The sequence below is a fragment of the Mesoplodon densirostris genome, chromosome 6, assembly GCF_025265405.1.
Source record: "Mesoplodon densirostris isolate mMesDen1 chromosome 6, mMesDen1 primary haplotype, whole genome shotgun sequence".
NCBI lineage: Eukaryota > Metazoa > Chordata > Mammalia > Artiodactyla > Ziphiidae > Mesoplodon > Mesoplodon densirostris.
Window position 1 is genome coordinate 132,893,854 of NC_082666.1, and position 19,644 is coordinate 132,913,497.

At 44.4% G+C, this 19,644-nt stretch overlaps 1 protein-coding gene across 4 annotated transcripts in view; it reads right to left on the minus strand.

The window, feature by feature from the left end:
* The window catches only part of CLCN3 (chloride voltage-gated channel 3), an 84,629-nt gene extending 65,498 nt beyond the window's left edge, over positions 1-19,131 (minus strand). For 2 of the 4 annotated variants that reach the window (XM_060102675.1, XM_060102671.1), the window contains exons 1-2: positions 18,929-19,131; positions 6,671-6,846 (exon numbers count right to left, since the gene is read on the minus strand). In XM_060102675.1, coding sequence (XP_059958658.1) covers positions 6,671-6,830 — 160 coding nt within the window. In that variant the 5' untranslated portion in view covers positions 6,831-6,846; positions 18,929-19,131. Of the gene's footprint in view, positions 1-6,670; positions 6,847-18,714; positions 18,895-18,928 lie in introns of those variants that run through there. The other 2 variants (XM_060102672.1, XM_060102674.1) reach the window with 2 other exon arrangements.
* Between the last annotated feature and the right edge of the window lie 513 nt (positions 19,132-19,644).

Sequence of the window (19,644 nt, forward strand, 5' to 3'; positions counted from 1 at the left end):
ATGGGCCCAGCCGCTCCGCGGCACGTGGGATCCTCCCGGACCGGGGCACGAACCCGTATCCCCTGCGTTGGCAGGCGGACTCTCAACCACTGTGCCACCAGGGAAGCCCTGATTTCATTTTTGAGATCTGGGTCCATCTCTTTGTTTTCAAAACAAGGGCTAGCTATGTAACAAATAAGTAACTCAATTATCCACTGGAGTCAGGGGAGTCCAAAGTGGTTTATCTCTACAACCTAAATCCTAATCCAGAGTCGGATTTTAGTGTTAGAGCTATCTCTCTTTTTAATACTACCAGAAATGTTCCTGACACCTCACTTGAATGCTAAATTAAAAGGAAATTGTTCAAGTTGGGGGAACAAAGTCTAATACACCTAAAGGGGAAGGAACACAGGAGAAAAGGGTACCACTGCTAGTTACAGAGGAAAAAACTCAGGTAAAGTGACTTGCAAGGGTTACAGGGTGAGTAACTGGCACAGCCAAGATGTAAGTTCAGGTCTACAACTTGAAAGCCGATGAACATAAGATTTCTACTCAATACATATGCCAAACACTACCAGTTCTTTCCAGTGATTAATTATCCTTTGGTATTCTAGAGAGATATTGAGTCATAAAAGAATATTTAAGACTCAACTGCTTGTCCACTGTCTATGTCCATGCTCCATACACAGAGCAGACACAGAGATGAGCTCTCTTCTTGGGCACCTGCCTTGGCCCGGGCAGGGAGGTCTCTCTGAGGCCCGCACTTCCACCACAGGACTGTCCTCTCCCAGCTACTGTGAACAGAACCACTTCAGCTCTGCTGAAAGAAAGGATACCACCATCCTACCAAGGACATTCACTGTCTCACAACCTAATACCTTTTCCTACCACTGGGCCTTCATGCATTATCTCCCTTTCCAGAACACTCCACAATTCTAAACAGGTACTGAAATAATGTCCTCTTCGCGAGATGTAAAATTTATAATCTGCACCACCCAATTTGACACTTAGATAGTTGTCATCAACTGCTGTTCCACAACTTGTACCTTCAACTAGGCTAACTCAGAGGACAGGCTCTGTATGAGAAACATTAATGGTTGCTTACCCTACGGTCATTCCAACTTCTCCCTTGTTCACAGAACCTTTTGTTTGGTTGGTAATGTGCCTAAATGCAAGGAATAAATCATGATTGCTCTAACCAGTCAATAAGCCTCCTAGTCAGTGATCAGTCTAGGTGAGGTCATGTAATCTACTTCTGGCCAGTGATGTAAGAGTGTGTTCTGTGATCTAGAAAAGTGTCCTCCCTGATAAAGAAAAGAAAAAAGACCCTTTCTTCCCCCCTTGCCCCTTCCTTCCTACGTGACACTGTGTCCTTTGGAAAACCATGAGTGAAGACATCACCAACACTGGACGGCAGTGTGGAAAGCTGGAAAGAGCTAGGTCCTCCTGTGTCTTTCTACTGCCCTGCGTTACTTCTCTGGTTCACATACAGGGCCAAGGAGCCACTTAAACACAGAAAAGTGGGTTTGCTGTTAAATTTCACCTGATTTTTCAAATTATGAATACATGTGTTTAGCTGGTTTATAACTTGTAGTTAAAATTAGGAAAATCTCCATCAATGATGAGGCGAGCCAATGATTAATAACAGCAAAATACTGCTGCTGCTGTTTTTAAATCAAAGAACATTTAACAAAATAGCTGGAGAAGACACAAGGCAGTGAGAAGCTGAAGTGCCAACATTGTGAGAAGAAGTGAAACAGGTAAACCCAACAGCCTTGGTCACTGTTTGCCCTGAGTCGTTTCCTGGTTCAGAGCAGCACCGTGACGGAGAGGCCCAGCTGGGAGCTTTTGCCAGTCTCACGGGGCCACGGAGACAAAACCACCAAGGCAAGTGGACTTGAATGGGCGAACATCCTGGAGAAAAGAGAACAGTTCATGCCATGATGCCTTTCCCTAAAAATATCTACAATTCCTAAACTTCATGAGCAAGAGGCTGAGAAACCAAGCACATGGCAGTGGTTAAGAGACTAAAATGATAAGCAGAGCTGTCATCAGTTTCAAAATGTCAGAGAGATAGAAACTGAATTTCAGGGCCCCAAAAAGAGAAAGAGTCTTCGTAAACACACTTTAGTAGGCTTTCTACTAAAATCCTCAAGGGGCTGTGCCCTAAAAATAAAGTCAGTCCAAAATAGACTAACCCTCAGAAAGTCTGAAACCAGGCTGCAAATTCTCTCCACCTTTCATGGGATCATTGTAACTGGATCCTAGACTACCTGCCTGCCAAAAAAAACTAAATACACTACGGTGAAGATATCATCCAGAGCATCTATAATCCAGCATTCCGTAAAAAAATTACAAAGCCCATCCACAGTCAGGGCCAAAAGACTGAAAACCAAGAGAAAAAAGAGGCAAAAGATACAGACCCACAGGTGATCCATACATTAGAAGACTCAGACACAGACTTTAAACAAGTGATTAATATGGAAAAAAACACACACACACACACAAACAGAATTTCTCCCAGAATACAGAAGTCTATTTAAAAATAATCAAATGGAGGGACTTCTGCCTTCCAATGCAGGGGACACGGGTTCAATCCCTGGTCAGGGAGCTAAGATCCCACATGCCATGGGGCAACTAAGCCCACGTGCCACAACTACTGAGCTTGCAAGCCTTAACAAGAGAGCCTGCGTGCCGCAAGCTACAGAACCCACGCACCCTGGAGCCTGCACGCCACAACTAGAGAGAAGCCCATGCGCCACAAGGAAGTGCCCGCACCACAACGAAAGATCCTGCATGCCTCAACGAAGACCCTGCGTGCCGCAACTAAGACCCAATGCAGCCAAAAAAATAAAGAAAAAAATAATCAAATGGAAATTTTATGACTGATAAATAACTGAAATTCAAAACTTGATAGAAAACAATGAGATAGGACTACACACCTGTTGCAACAAATCCAGAACACTGACACCACCACATGCTGACAAGGATGTGGAGCACTGGAACGTTCATTCATTGCCAGTGGGAATGCAAAATGGTACAGCCACTTTGGAAGACAGTCTGGCAGTTTCTCACAAAACTAAACATAGTATTTGATCCAGCTATCATGTTCCCCGGTATTTACCTGAATGAGTTGAAAAAGCCAAATGAGAAAAGGAAAATACAGAAACGAGCATAAGAGACGCAAGGATCTCAGTGAAAAGATGTAACACATGTGATTGGAGTCCTAAAAGCAAGGGTGGGGGGGGAGCAGGGGAGATGGCAGAAACAGTATGTGAGGACACACTGGTCAAAATTATCCAAAGATGAAATTAAAAATAAATTAAAAAATCAAGTCACAATTCAGGAGTTCTAGTAACCCCAGCCAGAATAAATACAAAGAAAACCAGTTAGGCACACTATGGTTAAGCTTCTGAAAAACCAAAGACAAAGAAAAAAGCCTTAAAAGAAGCCAGAGTAGGGGAAAACACAACTGATAGCTGACTTTTCAGCAGAAGGCAAATGACACCAAAATTACATCTTTAAAGTGTTCAAAGAAGAAAACTGTAGATCTGGAATACAGCTGCAAAAATATCCTTCAAAAACAAAGGTGAAACAAAGGCTTGTAACTGTGTGAATTTATTGCTAGTAGATTATAATTAAAAGAAATACTAATGAGAGTTCTTCAGGCAGAAAGATAACTATCCCAGACAGAAACATGAAAATGCAGGATAGAATGAAGAGCAATGGAAAAAGTAAAGCCACAAAATCTAATTAGGCATTGACATAAGATGACAATAATAATGTCTCATGCAGTTTAAAATATATAAAGAATTAACAGAGAGGATAACAATGGCACAAAAAGCAGGAGGGGGGATAAAAAGAGGTAAAGTATCGTAAGGCCCTTAACATTTCCCATAAAGTGGTAAAAGTAGTAATTTATAGTAGAACTAATAAGAGTGCATGTTATAATCTCTAGAGTAACCCACCAAACAGAATATAAGAGAATGCATAACTAACAGGGTACTGGGGGGAAGAGAAAGAAAGAAAGGAAAAAAAAACAGCTGTGACAAATAGAGCATAAATATAGATTTGAACTTAAATATATCAGTGGTTACATTAAATGTAAATGGACTACATTTACATAAAACCAATGTGAAAAACAAAACTCATATATATGCTGGGTTTTGGTACAAAGATAGCCAAATATTTCAAGGTAACCGAGTAAAAAGTCAAGAAACAGACCTACAGAAATAAATCTACTTGACAGATGACAAAGATGTCAGTGCAGTACACTGGAGAATGGAAGGTTTTTTCAATATAGGGGCCAACTAGTTATCCATATGGGGAAAAAAATGAATCTGAACACTTAACTCACATCACATATAAAAATTAATTGCAGGTAGATTATAAATCTAAATGCGAAAGACACAAAAAATAAAACTTCTAGGAGAAAACGAGAGAATATCTTCTTGACCTTGAGGTATGAGAAGCTATCTTAAACAGAACACAAAAAAGTATAAAAAATAAAGGAAAAGATTAACTGCTTTTCATTAAAATTGACGACACCTTCATCAAAAGATTCCATTAAGAGTGAAAAGGGGGCTTCCCTGGTGGCGCAGTGGTTGAGAGTCCACCTGCCGATGCAGGGGACACGGGTTCGTGCCCCGGTCCGGGAAGATCCCACATGCCGCAGAGCAGCTAGGCCCTTGAGCCATGGCCGCTGAGCCTGCACGTCCGGAGCCTGTGCTCCGCACCCCGGGAGAGGCCACAACAGTGAGAGGCCCGCGTACCACAAAAAAAAAAAAAAAAAAAAAAAAAGAGTGAAAAGGAGGCATACCACAGAGCAAGAGAAGACATTTGCAATACATAAACCTAACAAAGGACTCAATCAGAATGCATAAAGAACTCTTATAAAGTAGGCAAAAAAATTGAACAAGGACTTCAAAAGAGGCTACCTAAAAAGCCAATCAACATATCAAAGGCATTTAAACTCACAGGTCATTAGGCAAATGTAAATTAAACCCAAAATATGAGACTACTACACCCACAATTAGAATAGCTAAAATTTTAAAAACTGATAACATCAAGTATTGGTGAAGGTGTGAAGCAACCAAAAGTCACACACTGCTGACAGAATGTACAGGTTACAACCACTTTGGAACTATCTTTAACAATATCTAGTAGCACTGAGACCCACACACCCTGTCATCTAAGATGCCATTCTGAGGTATAAATCCTACAGAATTGTGTACATGATATGCACTAAAATATATGTATATGAAAATTCTCAGCACCATTATTATTAATAGCCAAAATCTAAAAAACTATATTTTAATTAAAAAACCTAAATACCCTTTAAAAATATATGATGGGTAGAATAGATAAATTGCAGCATATTTACACAATGGCATACTACACGACAATGAAAATAAATTTAACTACTGCTATATAAACAAAACAGATGAATCAAGACATAAGTAAATGACACCAGACTCAAAAGAGTATATATAGTACAAATCCATTTATATGAAGTTTAAATACCTGCAAAAGTAATCTGTGGTGATAGAAATCAAAATAATAGTTACCTTTGAAACTGGAAGGGGGAACAAGGGAGGAGGATTCTGGGGGAACCAGTCGTGTTTTATTTCTTGACTGAGGTATATGAGTGTGTTCACTTTGTAGAAATTCATTACTTTCCACGCTTGTGATGTGACGACTGTTGTGATGGTTAATTTTATGTGTCAACTTGAGTGGACTTCAGGATGCCCAGATAGCTGGCAGAACATCATTTCTGGGTGTGTCCGTGAGGCTCTTTCCAGAAGAGATAAGCATTTGAATCGGCAGACTACAGACTCTGCTCTCTGCTCCATTTGGGATATCTTTCTTCTGCCCTGGGGCATCAGCACTCCTGGGTCTGGGCCTTGGCACTCAGACTGGGATTACGCCACTGGCTGCCCTGGTGCTCAGGCCTTTGGGTCTGGACTGGAACTACACCACCAGCTCTCCCGGGTCCCCAATTTGCAGATGGCAGACGGTGGGACTTAGCCTTCACAATCACATGAGCCAATCTTTCATAATAAATCTCTTTCTACGTGCCTCTCTCTCGCTCTATCCCATCAGTTCTGTTCTTCTGACAGCTCCAATTACAGCTGTATACCCCTCTGTACTATGTATACTAAAATTTTAAACTTTACCCATATACAAGGCTTTCTTTTGGGGTAATGAAAACTAGACACAAATGGTAGCTGCACAACACTGTAAAGGTACCAAATGCCACTGAATCGTACACACTTAAAATGGTTAAGTCTGGGCTTCCCTGGTGGCGCAGTGGTTGAGAATATGCCTGTCGATGCAGGGGACACGGGTTCGAGCCCTGGTCTGGGAAGATCCCACATGCTGCGAAGCAACTAGGCCCGTGAGCCACAACTACTGAGCCTGCACGTCTGGAGCCTGTGCTCCGCAACAAGAGAGGCCGTGATAGTGAGAGGCCCGCGCACCGCGATGAAGAGTGGCCCCCGCTCGCCGCAACTAGAGAAAGCCCTCGCACAGAAACGAGGACCCAACACAGCCAAGGTTAAGTTTATGTTACATGAAATATCACAGTTAAAAAGAAAAGTAACCCCAAAACTTAACCTCAATAAAACAATGTATATATTTATTAGCAGACATTCATGACTATAAATATTAAGAGTTGTAATGCCAAACTTACCAACTGCTGTGTCACCATCTAACAAGTTATCATCTTCAGAAGTCTGAAAGTCCATAATCACACCTGCTCCATCTAAAAGCTCCTCATCACTACTTGCACTGGTTATACTGTTGTAGCTGTTTCTATAGTAGCCTCTATGAAACAGCTGCTCAGACTCCATTTAGCTGTCTGGTTATCTGAAAAAACAAAGGGGGAAAAATGGCTTTAACATTTTCCCAACATATAATAAAAATTATCTACTTTAATAAGTCGAAGGAAACTTCTGAACTCTGTATTAAAAAATATATATACTAATTTCATTCACTGTAACAATAGCTAACTCTATTGTGTTCAGTTTTGGGGGATCATTTGATAATTCTATTCTCACCAAGAAGCTGTAAAAAGGAATGAAGAATTTCTTCAGGTGGTGGTATAAAACAATCTCCAAGATCAACTGTTAAGTTAAAAGACAAAGTACAGAGAAGGGATTATAGTACACTACAATATATGTGGGGGGTCCCCCCGAAAAAGGGGGGCTGTGGTAGGGGATGAAATACAGTACACAACTGGTTGTGTACGTACAGATCATCTCTGGAGGGAGTTCCAAGAAAGCTGCCCACAGGGAAAAGGAACAGTGGCTGAAGCACCAGGTCTGAGAGGGAAACTGTATGTCCCTTTGGAATATCTTACCAGATGCAAATACTAATTTTAAAATACTGTCATTTAAACGTTTTTAAAATTTCATTCTCCTTTCATCATTTTAAAATTTATTTATTTATTTTATTTATTTATTTTTGGCTGCGTTGGGTCTTAGTTGCTGCACACAGGCTTTCTCTAGTTGCGGCGAGCGGGGGCTACTCTTCGTTGTGGTGCACGGGCTTCTCATTGCGGTGGCTTCTCTTGTTGCGGAGCACGGGCTCTAGGCACGCAGGCTTCAGTAGTTGTGGTGCACGGGCTCAGTAGTTGTGGCTCACGGGCTCTAGAGCGCAGGCTCAGTAGTTGTGGTGCATGGGCTTAGTGGCACTGCGGCATGTGGGATCCTCCCGGACCAGGGCTCGAACCCATGTCCCCTGCATTGGCAGGCAGATTCTTAATCACTGCACCACCAGGGAAGTCCCCATTTTAAAATTTAAACCTTCAGAGCCCATGGTCAAATATCAGCCATGAAAGTATGATAATAGGTCACGATTTCTATTTTTTCCCAGCAGATAACAAATAAGCACACGTTTCACTGTTCTTACTCCATACTTTAAAAACAATGTAACTCCTAAATAGTTTGATGTTTTAAATGCATCTATCTACTTGCTCAACATCCAAATGACAGTTCAACATTAGTGAGCTAGACACCAGCAACAGGCTTGAGAGGTTCACGTGTGGGACTTGAAAGGTGAAGCCATAGGAGAGGTCCACCCAGTAAGCCTGGTAAAGCAAGACTTAGCTTTGTCATGATGAGTACACACAGAAAGTAAAGGATGAATGGAGTGACAAGCACTCCAATTCGAGTGCTGAATTCTAGCACCGAACATTTGAAGGGTTTTAAGACAATCTCTTGTCCTCAGTAAATGTTCCTTCGGCACATGGAAAAACAACCTCAAAGAGCTGCAACGATTAAAAATTATTTGTAAAGCTTTTACACTTTTTAGAAAAATAAAATACTGATAACTACTTTTAAAAGGTATACTATATAAATTCCCTAACTTAAAGACCACCTGAGAGAAGGTGAAGCTTGAGAGCTCTAGTCTCAGCATCTGGCACAGTGACTGGAACGTAATATACGGATAATAGTGGTCAAAATGCCAGACTGTTTTCTCAATCAACCAGGTGAAAAAAGAGAAATGAATTCTGTCTTCAATAAACAAAATCCTCTTTACAACAGTGTTAATCTGGTCTTGGGAGAATAACCAAAACCTAGCACCTAAGTTACAAAGAAAACATTAAGTATTTACCACTTTGCAATTTTATTAATGTTTTATGATTACCTCTACCAAAGAGAGCCTATTATACTGAGACTTGTTAGAATATACTAATTAAAACAAGGGTTTTATTTTAAGGTAAATGTTAAAATAGAATAGCATGAAAATAACTGTTTATGCTAAGAACTCTGCAGTATCCATAGAGGTGATCAAATTCAATATTGTGGCTCTTGAGTAAATAACTAAAAGGCTTTTAAAAGAAAATAAGGATTAATAGTTCAAGAGTCGTTTTAATTTTGATGCAGCAAAGCACATATGCTAAGATTTTGCAAAGGACACAGACATTCTATTCTTCACTTCTTTACATGACGGTCACACTAGAAGCGCTAATACATGTGATAACATACGTCAATGAACGTTAATTCGCTAGAGGCTATAGAGCCTGAGAAATCGCTCTAAGATAAAACTGTCTGTGTCGTAGGCCCTCAATCAGCAAGTTCCAACATAGCTCCTACATTTATCCCTGAAAGTCCTCAAAGACCACTAGTGATAACTGCTAACTTAACCCTTTCAAAATGTCTAAAAACTTCATTTCACGAACACCTCTGAGACATCTAAACTCCATACCTTTCTTTATAACAAGAGCAACCCACTCTGTTCCAAAGGTTTATTAAACTCAGGCCTGCATGGGTTCCTATTTCTATAAATTCAATAACTTTAAAAAAACTATTCTTATTAACCCAGAAACCTGCAGAGCTGAACTGTGTGATCAGCAGCCACGAGTCCTGAAACACGGCTCTAAGGAGAAACACCTACTGGACTTGTAGGACTTCAGGGCAAAAAAGAATGTCAAGGATTTCATTAAAAATTTCATATTGATTCCATGCTGAAATAACACTTTAGATATACTGGGTTTAATATAATATATTATTAAAATTAATCTCGGGCCTCCCTGGTGGCGCAGTGGTTAAGAGTCCGCCTGCCGATGCAGGGGATACGGGTTCGTGCCCCGGTCTGGGAGGATCCCATATGCCGCGGAGCGGCTGGGCCCGTGAGCCATGGCCGCTGGGCCTGCGCATCCGGAGCCTGCGCGTCCGGAGCCTGTGCTCCGCAACGGGAGAGGCCACAACAGTGAGAGGCCCACATACCGCAAAAAGAAAAAAAATAAAATAAAATAAATAAAAAAAATAAATAAAATAAATAAATAAAATTAATCTCACGGGCTTCCCTGGTGGCGCACTGGTTGGGGGTCCACCTGCCAATGCAGGGGGTGCGGGAAGATCCCACATGCCGCGGAGCGGCTGGGCCCGTGAGCCATGGCCGCTGAGCCTGTGCTCCGCAGCGGGAGAGGCCGCGGCAGTGAGAGGCCCGCGCACTGCAAAAAAAAAAAAAAAAAAAAATTAATCTCACCATTTCCTTTTTACCTTTTTAATGTGTACACTAAGAAATTGAAAATTTCATATGTGTCTTGAATTTGCAGCACAAATGTTTTCATTGCACAGCACTGCTATGGAATAGTCAAGGTTCTATGGTAGCATAAAAGAAATACACAGAAGGAATCTGGACACCAGTGTTAAATCACTCTAGGTTTCAAACTCGATTCCCAGGCTTGACTACAAAAGGCTATTTAAACCATAATACAGCAGCTGAAATTTGGCATATAAAAAATGAAAACAATACTACAAAGTCATTTTTTCCTTTTAAATTGTCAAAAATATATTTAAAACCATTACAAAACATTATAATAGACACAGCAGCTTGCAAATATATTCTTGCAGAGCTAGGAAGAGGAGAGCTAACCCATGAAAATCTCTAGGGAGAAGGCCTGGTGCACTGCAGTGAGTTCCCAAAGATCTATGTACCGCCACCCTGACCTCTGTCATCTGGTCACACAGCAGCCAGCATGGTCTTTTCTAAAAGCAGGTCTGATGGGTCATCTCCGTGCATGCCACGGATTTAGGTCTTCATCACTTCTCACCATGCTTAGCAGACAAACTCTTCCACACGGCGCACGAAGCCCACGCAGCCCGGCTTCTGCTGCCTCTCCCGGGGCGCGCGTCTCCCTCTCAGCCCCACCAGGCCGGCCCCAGCTCCTGCCCTAGGCTCAGCTGCTCCCTGAGCCTGGAACAGACCCTCACCTCCTCATCTAGGTAATGCTCCGAGGCATTCTTCAGCTCTCACCTCAAGCATCCCTTTATTCAGTTAACAAACTCTCAAGCAGGGACTTCCCTGGTGGCTCAGTGGTTAAGAATCCACCTGCCAATGCAGGGGACACGGGTCCGTGCCCTGGTCCAGGAAGATCCCACATGCCATGGAGCAACTAAGCCTGTGCGCCACAGCGACTGAGCCTGCGCTCTAGAGCCCACGAGCCACAACTACTGAAGCCTGCGCGCCTAGAGCCCGTGCTCCGCCACAAGACAAGCCACCGCAATGAGAAGCCCGTGCACCGCAACGAAGAGTAGCCCCCGCTCGCCACAACTAGAGAAAGGCTGTGCATAGCAACAAAGACCCAACGCAGCCAAAAATAAAAATTAATTGATTAGTTTAAAAAAAACCTCTCAAGCAGAGTTTACTACGTCAGGCAGCATCCTAAGCATGTTACAAGCTAACTCATCTAAGCTTGGTACTAAATACAACCAAAACCCTAAATCTCAGGTGCTGTTCCCATCCTCATTTAACAGATGAGGAAACGGAGGCACAAGGGTTGCAGCAACCGGCCCAAAGTCATGCAGCTGTAAGGAAAGCCTTCCTAGCCTACCTCCTACCCGGGCCAGGCTTCCCCGACCAGGTCAAATTCTCACTGTGAGTTCTCACACCTCTCCTTGACAGCACTTAGCCCAGGTGTAATGGCACCCCGATTCACGTGATAAGTCCTCCCCTCCAGAGGGTGGCATGAGACCCGGCTGTGCCCATCTGTACTCAACTCTGCAATGCTGAGCACAGTACCACCACCTACGAGGGGTTCACTTTCTTAAATTAAACTTTTTATTCCGAGATATTGTGATTTCACATGTGGCTGTACATAATGCAGAGAGCTCCCATATACCCTTCACTCAGCTTCTTCCAATGGTAACTCTGGCACAATCATGATACTGACAGACTGACACAGAACATTCCATCACAAGGCCCCCTCGTGCTGCCCTTTACAGCCTCAACCACTTTCTTCCCCTCCCCCACCCCTTCCTTAACCCCTGGCGACCCATAATCTGCTTTCTATTTCTAAAACTCTTCCACTTCAACAACACTGTATAAATGGAAGCGTGCAGTCAACGACTTCGGGGGTTAGCTCTGCACTCAGCATGACTCCCTGGAGAGCCATCCAGGGGTCGTGCATGTCAACAGGTCTTCCCTCTTCGTTGCTAAATAGTGCTCCACGATACGGACACACCATGTGTGTTTGTTTAACCATTCACCTGTGGAAGAATGATCTGGCTCTTTCCTAGGTTTGGGCTATTATAAACAAAGCCGCTATAAATATCCACGTACAGATTTTTTGTGAACTTAAGGCTTCATTTCTCTGGGATAAAAGCCAAGGAGTGCAACAGCTGGGCCATATGGTAACTGCATGGCTGGCTTTTAAAGAAACTGCCAATTTAACATCCCAATTTTACAGCCCTACCAACAATGTATGGGTGAGCCTGTTTCTCCACATCCTTACCAGCACTTGGTGGTGTCGGGTTTTTTTTCTTTTTTTTAGCCATTCTGATAGGTGTGTAGTGGTATCTCACTGTTCTTTTCGTTTGTATTTCCCTAATGGCTGATGACGTTGAACATATTTTTATGCACTCACTTGCTACCTGCACGTCCTCCTCAGTGAAATGACTGTTCATATCTTTTGCCGATCTTCTAACTGGACTGTTTTACTTCCGAGTTTCATATTTTAGAATATATATTCTAGAGACTAGTCCTTTGTCAGGTATGTTGCTTGCAAATATTTTCTCCCACTCTGTAGCTTGGTTTTCTTCCTTTTGATAGGGTCTATCACAGAGCAAAAGTAATTTTGATGAAGTTCAACTTGTCAGTATTTCCCTTAAGGAGTATGCTTTTGGCGTCAACCCTAGGAAATTTACCTACCAAATATTTCCTCCTAAATTTTTTCCCAAAATTTTTATAGCCTTACATGTTACATTTAAGTCTGTGGTCCATGTTGAGTGAATCTTTGTATAAGTTGTAAGACACAGGTTGAAGTTTGTTTTTGTTTTTGGACGTATGGATATCCAACTGCTCCAATGCCATTTGCCAAAAAAGTTATCTTCCTTCCACTGAATTGTTTGGGGGTCTCGGTCAAAAATTAGTGGGGCAGGGCTTCCCTGGTGGCGCAGTGGTTGAGAGTCCGCCTGCCGATGCAGGGGACACGGGTTCGTGCCCTGGTCCGGGAAGATCCCGCATGCCACGGATCGGCTGGGCCCATGAGCCATGGCCACTGAGCCTGCACGTCCGGAGCCTGTGCTCCACAACGGGAGAGGCCACGACAGTGAGAGGCCCGCGTACCGCAAAAAAAAAAAAAAAAAAAATTAGTGGGGCATATTTGTGTGAGTCTATTTCAGACTTCTCTGCTCTGTTTCGTTGATCTGTGTGTCTATACCTACAGCAGTAAGGACAGTATTGACTACTGGAGCTCTTGAAATTGGATAGATTGATTTCTCACACTTGGTTCTTATTTTTCAAAATTGTTTTGGTTATTCTAGTTCCTTTGCCTTTCCATATAAATGCTGGAATAGTCTGGTCTATATCTACAGAACTTTGCTGGGTCAATTAATGTCTATAGTATGAATGAATAACAAATGCCTGACGGATGACTGATACATCTGTACTTGGATGTTGCATGGGAACTCGAATTCAACAAGACCTAAGCCAAACACACATTTGCCCCAAACCTGCTCGCTCTCCCCCTCCCCCATCTCAGTTTACAGGATCACCATCTACCTAGGAGCCAAAGTCAGTTTGGAGAGTCACTGATTAACGTATTTAACAACCGCCTGCTGAGCGCCCAGCATGTGCTGGGGTGATGAGTAAGAAGTGGTCCCTATTCAAAGGCAGGGAAGGTGAAAGACAGACAAACAATGACATATGGTGTGAGCAGTGCCACAGGAGAAGTATGCACAAGGTACGTGATGACACTGAGCAGGAACAAGCTGCTGCCTGGGGAAGTCTGCAAACACTGAGAGAGGAAATGAGCACTGAAGGATTAAGGACGCATCAACTAGGCCAACTACGAGGTGCCGAGTCAGTAAAGGAAAAGAAAAAAGGACGTGCAAAAGCACAGCAGCATAATAAGACCCGCTCGGGTAGCTTACGGAAGAGGCAGGGGCTGGAGAGGAGCCGGGGAGGTGGACGGACGCCAGAGAAAGGCAGGCGCTCCTACGTCCTGCTGAGGAACTTACTCGTGACAACACGTGGGAAACCATTAAGAGGTTTAAGAGAGTAATCACCTGATCAGATACAAACTTCAACAAGCCAACGGCAGCAGCAGTGTGGAAGGCAGAGGAGAAGGGCAAGAGTGACCCGGGGAGGGGACTCCAGGAGACCTTGAAGAGCCATGGCCACAGCCCAGTGAGGTCATCACCAAACTGAGTCATGGCCACATGAAGAAGTCGGAAGGGCTGCGAGGGACATTTAAGAGGCCACGGTAGCTAACAAAACGCGAGGAAAGTGAAGGAGAAATTTAAGGTATCTGCTTGGCTTCTCACTTGATTGATTCAAAACAGCTGGAAGAAACAAAGTGCAGTCTCCAGCAGCTTGTGGGGACTCAGAACCAGAGCTCTCTTTCCAACAGCAGGATTACACACCCAGGCTTTAGTCCTATTCCAGGCCAGACTACAGTGAGGGGATGGCGACCCTGAGTGCACCCGTCCAGCCCCCCAACTGCAGACACTGAGCGGTTCAGCACCAGCACTGGGGGTGGGGAGCAGAACGAGGGAGACCTGGAACCCTGAGCCTGAGGGGGGCACGCTGCTTCTTCATAGCTTCCAACAAGGCTTTGCCCTCTCATCGAGGGGACTGGGTAGGGCTGAGGACCATGGTCAAGCTGCAAAGGCATGTCAGTCAGCTATCTGACAGAACAGCAGGCACAATCAACCCCAGAGAAAGAAGAAAAGAAAATCCCAAACGTCAGCAGCCAGAGAGATGAACAAAAGTCTCAAGAGCAGGGCTTCCCTGGTGGTACAGTGGTTAGGAATCTGCCTGCCAATGCAGGGAACACGGGTTCGAGCCCTGGTCCGGGAAGATCCCACATGCCGCGGAGCAACTAAGCCCATGAGCCACAACTACTGAGCCTGTGCTCTAGAACCCGTGAGCCACAACTACTGAGCCCACGTGCCACAACTACTGAAGCCCGAGTGCCTAGAGCCCACGCTCCGCAACAAAGAAGCCACCACAACGAGAAGCCTGCACACCGCAACGAAGACCCAACACAGCCAAAAATTTAAAAACAAACAAACAAACAAAAAGTCTCAACAGCAATGACTGCAGGGAGGTAGAACTCTGACTGATGTAGTCACTTGGAAGTAAGGAGCTTCCTCATGTAAATATTTCAAGAACTGGGTGTGCGAAAGACTTGTCAAAGATTAAAACGTGATGATAGTTTTCAACACGATCACTTACACATTTACTAAAGTTTGTAAAATGGCTACTCATGTACCAGAAACTGTAAAAAAAAAAAAAAATAGATAAAATTTTTATTTATTAATGGCATCATATCTGTATAGGCCTTACAGCTTTCAATAAACTTCAGCATAAATTACATAATATACTGTCCTCAAAAGGGATATGGTAATTTTTTCCTATAAATTACTATATATCCATATAATGACAGGCAACTCATGACAGATGTCACAGAAGACACTGAAATTGGTATAAGAGCTCGGGGAAAAGATAGCATCCATCTCTAATTGATGATGAGAAGACTTCTTTGCAAGAGACACACTTGAATTGGACCTTAAAAGGTAAGTGGGAGGGATTCTCTGGCGGTCCAGTGGTTAGGACTCGTGCTTTCACTGCCAGGGGTCCAGGCTCAAACTCTGGGAGGGGAATTAAGATCCTGCAAGGCACGTGGTGTGGCCAAAAAAAAGGTAAGTGGGATTTTTATGGGGCACAGGTGGGAGAAGAGGTTAGTTCATTGAAGCAACATTGAAGCATTGGCGTGAATCAAGCCATGGAGCCAAGAAGGTGACAAAGACATTTGGAGATGAGTGAGTGTGTGCAGAGAACACAAGTCCAATACAAGGTTTCGTGGTCAGATAAGTTTGGGTAATAAAACATACCCTGTCTAGAACTGTAATGGCTAACAGCATAAGAAAGGTTCTTGAGAAAACCTGTAGTAAACATTAACCTCATAAACAAAATTTATTAAAAGTTTCTCAAATTAACTTTACCAGGGAATGACCCCTCTACCCATTATAACATCATGAAACTTAAATCACAACATCACCATGTTAAAAAAGAATTTACCCTAATACAAATTGTCAGTACTTACAAGAGATGACAGAAATGAAACGGATTTCTCCCCAAAGTAATAGTTCTTGATATTTTATCCTACTGTCCATTAAGTTAGCTGCATGTCCAAATCGCTGCACCTTAGATATTTCTCTTCAAAAAAGTATTAAATGGATAACCTGCTAAAGAAAGTGGCTTTCTATTCTGAAGAAAATTTCCCAGATTCATAAATATTTTTAGATCCAGTCAAAACATAACTGCTAGGTGATTTTAAAAGGAAAAACACACACACAAATATAAAAGTCAGACTATACCAAGTAAAAAGGTAAACAATCCAACAAAAAGATGCTGTGGAATGGAAGACTTAGACTTTGAAGACTAAAATTTAATTTCCATGACTTTACAAGACAAACTGTTCAACTACTTCCCACGAGGGCAAGAAATGTATTTACCTGACATGGTTCCAATCAAAGTTGCAGATCAAATCTCTCTATATTTCAGCAATGCAAATAGGCGTTTTCCCCACGTGGGTTCATCTTTCATTTTATACTTAACCTTATACGTAACCGAAGAACACTGATCTTTAAGAATCAAAATGTATCATAGCTACAATGTTTATAGACATGTGAAAGTGCATAATTAAAAAACACAAGAAAAGAGTTTATTAGAGTAGTGGCATGAGGATTAAAAAAAATTTTTCCAGGGCCTCCCTGGTGGCGCAAGTGGTTGAGAGTCCGCCTGCCGATGCAGGGGATACGGGTTCGTGCCCCGGTCTGGGAGGATCCCATATGCCGCGGAGCGGCTGGGCCCGTGAGCCATGGCCGCTGAGCCTGCGCGTCCGGAGCCTGTGCTCCGCAACGGGGGAGGCCACAACAGTGAGAGGCCCGCATACCGCAAAAAAAAAAAAATTTTTTCCAGAGTTTCTGTAATTTTACATTATTTTTATAACTGAAGAATAAATGGACCTGCGGTGCCATCTCTCTCACCCCATCTTTTCTTCCAGCATTTTGTTGACTCTTGCTCGCAATGAAGTGCAGCCACTGAGAGCAAGAGCTCTGAAATCACACTGCCAGGCTTCAGGCTCAGTTCTGACACTGACTGAGACCCTGGGCAAATTAATTAAATCCTCTATGCCTCAGCTTCCACAGCTCTATAACGGGAAAAATGAAAGTACCTTCTTCAAGGGGTTGGAGTGAGAATTGAGATAATCCACAAAACCACTTAGGAAAGATCCTGAACCACAGAATTCACTCAATAAATATTAACACTTATCATATTTTAGATTCCTGCTGAAAAGTTTGACTAGAAACTAAGATGAAAGTTCTACAAAGCAGTGATAGTGGCCAAAAACCTCACAGGACACTGCTTTGATATCTGACCCACCACAGAGATCAAATCTGGCTTCCTGAGCCATCTGAAAATTATTACCAACATGTCACAACAGGAAATGGAAAGCCTATCACCAACATGACCTGGAAAACAGCCAATTCACTAACGTAAAATCCTAACCTCAGCAAATCCTTCCCCTAAACTGTATATATCCAAAGCCGGGTTAAATATTGGCATTCCTAATGAGCTATGTATGATTGAAAACACATGCTGAAACACAAGTTCCAACTCAAGTTGTAGGTACTATACATTCATATTGACCTCTTAAAATAATGTGACCTGTTCTTCAAACAAAGATTCAGTCTTTGAAGTGTGGGGAGTCAGGTGTGGGAGAGCTGCAATCTGCCATGGGTTCTTCCAACAGTGGCTGTTCTTATTAACCAGAGGTCATAAAAGCTGGCGTAACCTGAATAAATAACCGCAGGGCGCACACCTGGTTTTTAAGCCACCGTCTTGTAACAAGCAAATTAGCAACAGCACCTTTTAAGATGAAATCAACAACCTATACACGAGCATTTTAACTTCTCTGTGTACTCCTGTGCTACACAGACAGTATTTTCCACTGACTCACAGAGGCAAGTAAAATTGACTGACACCAGTTAAATTATTTCCATGCTGACCTCATCAAGAAAAGATTCTTCTAAATTAACTCTTGAGAGATGCAAAGTAAAGCATTTCTGGAAAGATTCAACAAAGACCTAAACCACAGTGATGCTGCTGTAACTGAACTGCATGCTGTAAACTCAAAAAAGTTTATAGTTTGCAGAAATAAACTTTTGAATTACCGAAGAGAAAAAATGGTACGGTCACTGTTGATTCATTTCTTATTTAAAAAAAAAAAAAGAATTTTCTTCCAAAGGAAACACAAATCTCGGCCTCTAATATGCATAAAGTATGTGTAATTATCTTCTAGGTGCTCCGGTTTTGAAATGCTATACAAATAAAGCACATTATATACAAATCGATTTGAGTCTAAGGTGGTTTCCGGTCCAAGTTTAAGAACAAAACACAAATGTTACATATACACACAAACTATGTCTTGATATACACATAAATGTAAAGAAAGAGACACTGAACTTTATATTTGGGCAAATTTCGCAAAAGTAAAACCCACAATTAATCTCTTCCTGGCACCTACGTCCATTCTGCTCAAAGGTCTTTCGGCGGTTCCCGAAGGAAACAGGTGAAAGCTCAGAGAACGCCCGCGGGCCACGCCTGCTGCGGGCAGGGTCAGCGTCCCAGGACGGAGAGGCGAGCGGCCCGCCCCTGCCGCGTGGACGCCACGGCCCCCGACCCGCTGCTGCCGCCGCCGCCGCCGCCGCCACTCACCTCGCCGCTCAGAGGCAGACAGCAGCCCCGGGGCCGCGTCCTGCGCCGCCGGCGGGCTCCGCATCTGAGGGCGGCCGGCGCGGCCAGCCCCACCGCGACCGCAACCCACGGGCTCAGCCGGGAGGGAGCCGCATCAGGTTGCAGCCGCCGGCTCCGGGGCCCTGGACTCGACCCGCTGCTGCCCCGAATCAAACACGACCGCCTCCGAGCTCACCTCCCTCTGGAGGGACCGCAGCTGCAGCCATGCTCCAAGTCGGGGAGGAACTGGAGCGGCCGGCCACCAGCACCCCTCCTCGGCGTTCGGCCCGACTCCGGCCGCGGGCGACGGGACTGCAGGAAGGGCTGCGGCTCGGGACCGTTCCGCCCGACCCACCGACCCCGGGAAGCCGACCGCAGCGGCGCTAGCAGGGCCGACAGGTGCGTCGGCGCCTGACGTCACCGCGTAGCCGTGGACGTCCGGTCGGAGCCGCGTCGATGCCCATTGGGCCGTGTGGGAACAGGGGGCGGGACGCGTGGAGGCAGTAGGCGGGACCTTTGGAAGCAGGGGCGGGGCTTGTGGAGGATGGGGAGGGACTTGTGGCGGCAGGGGGCGGGCCGCGTGGGAGCAGTGGGCGGGCCTAGTGGAGACGCGGGGCGGGCCTTGTGGAAGCAGTGGGAGAACCAGGTGGGAGCAGGGTTCTGACCGTGTGGAGGCAGGAACGGGCCTTGTGGGAACAGGGCGCAGGCCATGTGGGGCAGTGAACGAACCAGGTGGGAGCAGGAGGCGGGCCGTGTGTGGGTAGTGGGAGGGCCGTGCGATGCAGTGGGCGGGGCCGTGGCGCCTTGGGGCGGGGCCGGCTGCGGGCGCGACCTTTCCCAGTGGTTGGTCACGCCCCTCGCGGTGTGGAGGTCCTCCTCGTGGTGACCTCGCGAGAAGACTGAGGTGGTACC